The following is an 8,354-nucleotide window of genomic DNA, read 5'->3' on the forward strand; positions in this document are numbered from 1 at the left end:
TCATCCTCTAAGGATCGCCTATCCTAAATCTAATTATTACTAAGTATCATCTCTCCTTATTGCGCCAACCTTTTTACTTGTTTTTATTATGGCGCATATGTAATTTGAATCAATAGAAAAGGAATGGTATAAAAGATAAATCGAAATGAGTGGTCATGGGCTCAGCGAGTTGAATGGTCCTGACAATCTCGCGCTGGGACGGAGATAGTGTGCGGTACAAGGAACACCTGTTTATTTTACTTAGCTAGCACTACGTCGTAACGAAGTATACTTACTAAACAGTGTAGAGCAAATTAGAGACTGTTTCTTGTCGTCGTTATTTTTAATATTCATATCCTTCTATGGCTAGTATGAAGGACTTAGACCTTTGTCCATCTGTAAACTAGAATCGGTTGCCGCACTCTATCTCTACAGCCTTACCAAATATACATCAGCCAAAGGATCATGTTTTCCTAAAATTTTACTTAGTTAAACTGTTTGCTAACTGGCATTCTTTTTTTTAATTAATAACGATCTGGCAATAAAATCCATTCAAATAACAAAATAAAAATTTCCAAAAAATAACCTACCCCCCGTTCTTCCGAACACTTTCTTGAACAGGATCCGCAGCAGTCGACAAAGTTTAGCAACGATGTCGGACTGGCGCCGTGATCTTCAGCTCGTGGGCGTCGTTTTCATAGTCACCACGGCGCTATTAGGCGTGATGTTGCACTCGCTGGTAATCTCGACGCTCACAGACACCGAGTGGCTCGCGCTTCGACTGCCTACAACGCTCGAGGCAGCTCAAGAGCTAGGCAAGACCCTTCAGAGCTTCTCCGAGCGCCAACGAGGTTCACTTTTGCTCGCACACATGGGCTGCTATCTATACCTGCAAACATTTGCGATTCCGGGCACCGTATTTTTCAATCTATTGGGCGGCGCGTTGTTTGGGATGACGCTGGGATTTCCTCTGTGCTTGGCTAACAACACACTGGGATCGGTCTTTATGTTTCTCCTTTCGCGGCGTTTTGGCTACCGCGTCGTCACGCACTTTTTTCCGCAAAAACTCGATCGCTTAAGAAGTATATTGGACGCACATCGCGACGAAATGGCGCTGAATATGATATTCCTGCGCGTATTTCCATTCACCCCCAATTGGTTTATTAACATGGCGTCGCCCCACTTGGCCATTCCGCTAGGCCAATTTACGTTAGGCCCGCTATTTGGGCTCGTTCCGTACAATTTCCTGAGCTGCAAAGCTGGGCTTATTCTGCGCGAGCTACGATCGCGTGGAGACATTATTGATAGCGCCACGACGATGCAGCTTATAGTGGTTGCTATCGTAGGTGGCCTTGTGCTCCCAAGACTAAAGAGGCGTTTTGCCACGACCACTGGTACCAAGCATGATTAAATTGAGTGTTTAAATTACGTTTGTCTTGTCCAAGTTTTTGCTGAATTGAGTAAGTTTCAGATAATTAAAAAAATCTAAAAGCTATCATTCAGCGTGTATCAAACGCACTATTTTTTTTTTTGTTCGTCGGGACCAAGCTAGACAAAATAAATGTCAGAGATACTTCTTATTCATTCGACGCCAGGCCAATTAGGTCTGCAGAGCTCTTATTGGGTTTGACTATCACAAGGTGCGTAATTAGATCCCGAATTTTCAGTATTTAAAATGCTAGACACGGGCGGATTTTAATTTTTTTCTGACAGACTGTAATCGTGAAGGTCTTCTTTCGTTGGAATGGATATGCAAATCTTTTAGATTATTATTAGAGTATACAATTATACGAGTAGTCTGCGCTGGTGCTCCCTCGCACTGCAGCAGCAATTTTCAATTATTTTGTTTGGCGGGAGTTGTTATACCTTTTAACGATTACTTTCAAACAGAAAAAAAGTTATCGCGATTACAACTTAAGATTCTGGAATGTGATGCTAAAAATTAATGGCTAGAACACTGCGATGTAAGAAATAGCTAATTAATTTCAAGGGAAAGCACAATATCGTTCAAGCTAATGCGAGGTTTAAATCAAGCTGTCGACGTCCTAACTGCAATAAGCCACGAAAATGCAGGCTGTTTTCCGTATCAAAACAAAAGCAGCCGACCGGCCGTGATGGCAAAAGGTGGTTCTACCAAGAGAATTCAAGGTGCCTTCCTCTAATATTTTAAGCGCAAATAGGTTTTCATCCGACTTCTATACAAACACGTAAAAACTCGCGGTACTCAAAAGTGATTAGCAAGCAACTTAACGATTTAGAGGTATGCCAGCGTCGACGTCCTGTCATGTAAAAAGACGCATTCTTCACATTGCCGTATTAAGACGCAATTTTTTTTGCGAAGTCTTCGGGGCCGTGTAGGAGTCACTTAGCTTGCTCATCACCAAATAAAAAAATGCTCTTCGATCAATCGCTGCAAACTTTCATGTTCCTCGCGAAACAAACTTTTGCGCAATATTGGACGCATATTCCCAAAAACAGTTTATTATTTGCGACTGAACTTCATTGCAATGTGCGCTCATGAATGTGTTGGAGGTCTCCGCATTGCATAATTCAGAGGAGTGCTATTATGTAAGGCACGAAAATATTCTAGATCGTGTTTTTCTGTCACATGCAACAGGCTTTCTAGCTACTGGTAGCGTTAAAGACTTGCATTGGCCTTGTATGCAAATTGCCTGAGGTCACTTTAGGTTTTCCGACACTATTTAAATAACTCATGTTACAGCTCTCCCGTGACCTCAAGAGCAAACGGTTGTATCAGACGATGTACTGTATGTACAGTATTATTTACGCTACTTTTTTTTTGCAGTTTCCATTTTGAGGTTGTCAAGGATGTAAGAAACTATTTTAAATTTTAAATTTGAGCTATTATGGAGTATTAAGCGGCTAAAAAAGCATCTTCGGCTACTATTGCTTGTCAGCTTGAAAATAAAAAAAGTTTTGAAGCAATAATGGACTACGTACCTAATATCACGCTGTACAAGAAATGACTCAAAACCAATAAAAACAACACTCTTCGCCTTGCGTCATGGCCTTCATGTCGGTAGCTCGTCAGGCACGCGCCACTTCTCGATTCCTCTATTCCCGTATGCGCGTTTGTCCTCTTGTAGCTAATGAGCAATTCTTGCAGCGAACGAAGTGGCAGCGCTTGCCCTGTGCGATGGAGTCTCCGATCCTATCGACTCGAGTAGGCTTTTTGCGAACAAAGGTGAGCGAGCGTGTGGTCCTGCCAGAAGAGAACGAAATTGAACCTACGCTAGCATTTGACGACAGTGAAATGACAATTGAAGATGCTTCGATTGAAAACTTGCTGAAAGAGCTCAATGAAGTTTTTGAAATTATTGCTGCTGTGCCACTGATGGATGAAGAGGAGTATGGGGAAGTGCGCCAACACTTTGAGAGTGGCAGTGGTCTTGATGAGATTGATGAACGTGGGTATAATATTAAAGCTGGGACGCATAAGATTTGGAAGGGTGAGCGCGACCTTACAAAGATTGTTGAGGGATTGGATACCGATTCGGCCCAGATTCTGCAGCGTATCCTGCTCCACACGCTTAATATTGAGAGAAAAGTGCGTGAGATGCTCTCGAATGGTGGAGTTGATCCCGATGACAAAGATGAGTTGCAAGAAGACAATCAGGTCATTTGAGATTGTCCGTTAAAAAAGAAGTCATCTCGACACCATCAAGGTATTGCGGAGATCTTGGTCGAGCCCGCGTGCTTTGCTTTTGCTCTTAACTTTTGATTCGACACAGGCAATCAAGACGTCTAAGTCCCGTATAAATGATGTACGTATACTTGCACCATTGATAAATTCTCCTTATCTTATGTTAGAAATAAAGAACGATTGTAAGAATACCTCGCCGTAAAATGCACAAGAAAATGGGCAACATGTAATTTCAGGCATGACCCGAATTTGTGCTCATTACGAAAAACGCATATTTTGCTCTCAAAAAAAGTGATAAATAATTTTATTCATTCTTGCCTTCAGGGCTCTGAAAAGCGGTGGTAATGGGCTTCGTCGCACTAGCTCGTCAGACGCTTATCGTTTCTCGCTTCCAAATGCACGCGTCTACACGCTTAAGCACAGCAATTCCCTGGCAACAAATGCATAAGCACCGCGTGCCTTGCTCTATCGACCCTCCATTCCTATCAACCCGAACCAGCAGCATTAGTTTTGTACGAACAAAAGTCAGCGAACGCACGCTCCGTCGGAAGAAATTACGCGTCAACAAGAGCCAAAAAGGAGTCAAGGTGCCAATTCTTAAAGAAACGTTGCGCAAGCTCTATTTGCGTACGCATCCGGATCTCTTTGGACAGTATCCAACGCAGCAGCGCGCAAATGAGGAATCGTACAAAGAGCTCTTGGGCATCCTGGACGCCATTGAGAAACACAATCAATTTCCCCCAGCCAAGACCTTAAAACTTCCATTTTTTTTAAAAACACCTATCGAGGGTGAATTTAAAGAAGTCGAGTTGCAACTACGCACGACGGGAGGTGCATGTAATACGTTGGTAGAGGAGGCATTGGGTCAATTTTTCAGCAACTGTGGGCTCCCTGAGGTCTTTCAATGGGACAAAGGAAGCTGGGGCAAAAGTGTAGGTAAACACGCAGTAGAGAATCCAAATTTAGGCTTTGAAAAGGAAGATGAAACGCATGAGAACGACCGTCACGAGGCCAAGCGCGAAGAACGGCATTCTTCAGCTCCGGCTTATAATCCCGTGGATCGTAAAGCACCAGAAGATCATTCGATTGAAAAGGTTCTGAATGAGTTAGACGACACGTTGCAGCTTATTGCTGTCGTGCCATATCTTGACGACGACGACAAGCAACAGCAAGCTATTAAAACTCATTTTGAACACGGATCAGGTCTCGATGACCTCGATGCTCAAGGGTATTCACTGAAAGCGGGAGTTATTCAATTGTGGCAAGGCGAACGGAATCTACAGGCACTGATTCCTGGATTAGATGGCGACTCGGCGATTCTAATGCAGCGAATTTTGCTTCATACCGTCGATATTGAAAAGCGTCTCGAGAACGTCATTGCTCAAAGCTCCTTGGACGTTACGAGATTCACTGCGGAAGCTTGTAATCAACAGAGCGAGTAAAGATTCTTGGATGACTTTATCGATAAAAGATTATCGCGTTATGTGGGCATTTACAATGAATTAATTGTTAAGCACTGAACTTACATGCCCAAATGCACAAAAGATGACACGGCACTAGGACCTGCACCCAGGATTGGAAAGAATAGTGAATTACTTCTTTGAGTCGCTGTCCTAGACAGGAATTAGCTCTTACATAACATCGAGTGACCCGGGGCCGTCAGTTTAGCACGAAATGGAACGGGGTGTACCGTTAAAACATGAATATTATTTCTGTAAGAGAAAATAATAAAGAAGTATTTACGTTGGAATTGTTATATTCAACTTAAATTCCTAGGTACTTAATTGAAGTAATAAAAAAAAAACCTACCACTTAAGTGTGCTTCATATATATGTGACCCACCCTTATGTATGTGATGCACATTGGTACATCCTAGCGTCATCCGCTATGCGAAATACCCAAAAACGATACGCTCGCAGCACATATTAGTCTATCTACAAAGACGGCATTTATGCTAGGTAATAACAGAAATTTATATTTAATGCGATTAAATATAAATCAGTCTTAAACTTACAATATACTTGATAAGTTTGCACGAGGAGCCGGATTACCGCTCCCGTGACGACACTTTTATCAGTGTACTTCGTGAGTTGGGTGAGGTCGCTAAGGCGCCCACCACAAACCTCACTGCACGTGAGAGAAGGCGGTAAATCGTCGAAGGTGTGTGCGTGCGTAGTACGTGGCAGCTTTAAGTAGCGCCCGTCTACACTTGGTGGAACTTGAAATCCTTCCCACGACCCGCATCTTTGAGCGTGTACGTGAGGATGAGCCTCAATATCGATTGGACTCATTTCCCCCCACCTCCGAACATCATCGGGAGTTGGCTGAGCAGACGGCGCAGGGACTTAGGGAACAAGCCATGGCCAGGGTCTTGGGTAGTCTCCTGAGCAACATGTTACTCAGTTGGAGCAGTTTGACGCACTCATGCTCGGACAGCGAAGGGTCGCGTCCGAGGCACAAAGCCATGCTACGGCGGAGTCTGTCACACAGACTCAGGATGAGCTAAGGCGAGAGCAGGCTCGAAGCGAGGCTTTCAACAGGACTGTTAAGATGCTCTCCGCTCTCAGCCGAGGCTTATTCGGATGGACCCGCCCAAGTTCGATGGAACTGCAGCGCGCACGATATCCATCGGCTGTTAGCAGTAAAGCAATGCGGTGTGTCGCAGCTAATCGAAGATGACAGCCCGATGGTGCCGTACTCCATGTCGCACCCGCGCGGTAAAGCCTCAGAGTGGGCTTACTCGGCGGGTATAGCGTATTCAAGGTGTTCCCTTCATGGGCGATTATAAGACAAAGACTCGCGCCATGTGCCAGCCACCAAACAACGAGGTGTTGCATAAGGTGCGCGTTTTCGGGGCGTGGCAGGCGAAGCGATCTATGCAAGAGCATGTGCAGGAGATGCACTAGCTGTCGGGATCAATTACCGTAGGTCCGATTGGGGAGCACATAAAAGTGCCCAAGTTTATGAACGGAATACGTCATGGCTCATCGTGACAGGCTCTTATTAGAAAGGTGCCGTCAACGATGGAATCCAAATTGCCTTAGTTGAGGAGAAATTTTACAACAGTGCCTCGGCGATAGCTTGGTATAAGCCGTCGGCCGAGAGAACAGGTGTCACTTCCATGGAGTTGGGCAATGCAGACGTTGTCTGTCACAAATGTGGCAAGCGCAGTCATATGAGCGCTGCTATGCCTGGGCCCCTGCTGGGGCGAAGACGCCCAGCAAGAGGAATCCCTTTCCGAAGAGCGATGGCAATAACCAGCGTGCGAGACGCATGAGTCCGCATCTACCACTGAGGGGTCGAAAAAATGCAGGAGAAAGCTGAGGTAAATCGCTTTAGCTTCATCGATGGCCTGTTATGGCATCAGCTGTCACCTTGTGATTCCTTGGGAATCTATGTGCCTCATGACACAGACCTCAAGCTGATGACCCTTCACGAGCTCCATGATGCGCCATCTAGTGGGCATCTGGGCCGTGAAAAGACATTCTTACGAGTGTCAGAGAAATTTTGGTGAACGCACTTATTTAGATGGGTGGCCAACTATATTCGCTCTTGCGAACAGTGTCAGCATAAAGCCTGCACCGTCCAGCAGTGCGCCACTGAAGCCGCTACCGATTCCAACCAACTGTTGGAAGTCAGTAAGTCTAGACTTCACATTAGGGTCGGACGGGGCTCGTCGTCTTCGTAAACGGTCTAAGCAAGATGGTTCATTCAGCACCATGTAAGACATCGATCAAAGGCAAGTAGGCAGCTCTCTTGTCCTGGATCGCGTATACCGATTACACGAGATGGCCGAGTCCATAGTATTGGACCGGGATCAATGATTTACGTCTGGGTTTTGGCGACAAGTGCTTGGGCTGCTAGGTGGCGAGTTCCCCATGTCGACTGCAGACCATCCTCAGATCAATGGCCAAACAGAACGTGCCAATCAGGTCGTGGTGGATAAATAGATATAATGGCCTATACCTATTTATGGATAAGATTTCTGAACATTACTATGTAAGTAATATTCTCCAAATATTCTCTACCTTTTAGATAATATATTAATAAACTATTTATAAGTGTTAATTTTATGTAACGATACACCCCGTCGTAGCATGCGTGCGGCCCAGAACATCTAAGGGCATCCCAGACCTGTTATTGCCTCCAACTTCCTTTGGTTTGATTACCCAAAAGTCCATCTAAGAAGTCCACACACCTACCAAAAATGGTAAGCGGAACTATTTAGCACGAGCCGGATTACCGCTCCCGTGAAGACACTTAATCAAAGTACTTAGTGCGTTAGGTGAAGTCGCTAACGCGCCCACCGCAACTACCTCACTGCACGCAAAAGAAGCTGGTTAAACCGCCTCCTCGCTGTGCTATGGTGTGTGTATAAGTAGAGCGTGGCCGCATTACGACGTGCCCGCTTGCAGTTTACTGATGCCTGAATTGAGTCCTGAGCATTTATCGTTTAATTAAAATTCATCAGATAGGAAGATCAATAAAAATCTTGAGTCTGGTTCGCGAGGCGAAAATAGCCAAATCGACCACCCTTACAATGAAGCTTAAATTTTAGCCCACGCAATTTTAATTTTAGAGGTCGAGCATAATTTCGAGCGTACACTCGCTGCAGCATATATTTACAGCGGAACATCGTAGGAAGATGCAGGTATCATTTAGGCCTTCGCTGTCTACTGAAAGTCGTTTACGCTATCACTACATTTAGGTT

The 8,354-nt window shown here is 44.8% G+C and overlaps 3 protein-coding genes across 3 annotated transcripts; all 3 read left to right on the top strand.

The window, feature by feature from the left end:
- Window positions 1-631: 631 nt before the first annotated feature.
- On the top strand, window positions 632-1,390 carry CCR75_009675 (uncharacterized protein; the record flags this gene model as incomplete). Its single annotated transcript, XM_067967714.1, has 1 exon — window positions 632-1,390. One exon carries the CDS (start codon window positions 632-634, stop codon window positions 1,388-1,390), a length of 759 nt encoding a protein of 252 aa, XP_067817881.1.
- Window positions 1,391-3,004: 1,614 nt separating this feature from the next.
- Window positions 3,005-3,625, top strand: CCR75_009676 (uncharacterized protein; the record flags this gene model as incomplete). The annotated part of the gene is made up of 1 exon (XM_067967715.1): window positions 3,005-3,625. The coding sequence occupies one exon, from the start codon at window positions 3,005-3,007 to the stop codon at window positions 3,623-3,625; it is 621 nt and encodes a 206-aa protein (XP_067817880.1).
- Window positions 3,626-3,987: 362 nt separating this feature from the next.
- CCR75_007544 (uncharacterized protein) lies at window positions 3,988-5,085 on the top strand (the record flags this gene model as incomplete). Its single annotated transcript, XM_067965603.1, has 1 exon — window positions 3,988-5,085. One exon carries the CDS (start codon window positions 3,988-3,990, stop codon window positions 5,083-5,085), a length of 1,098 nt encoding a protein of 365 aa, XP_067816033.1.
- Window positions 5,086-8,354: the final 3,269 nt, after the last annotated feature.

This window comes from Bremia lactucae (genome assembly GCF_004359215.1).
Source record: "Bremia lactucae strain SF5 chromosome Unknown BlacSF5_NotPlaced_78_SHOA01000027.1_24642bp, whole genome shotgun sequence".
Classification (NCBI taxonomy): Eukaryota; Oomycota; class Peronosporomycetes; order Peronosporales; family Peronosporaceae; genus Bremia; species Bremia lactucae.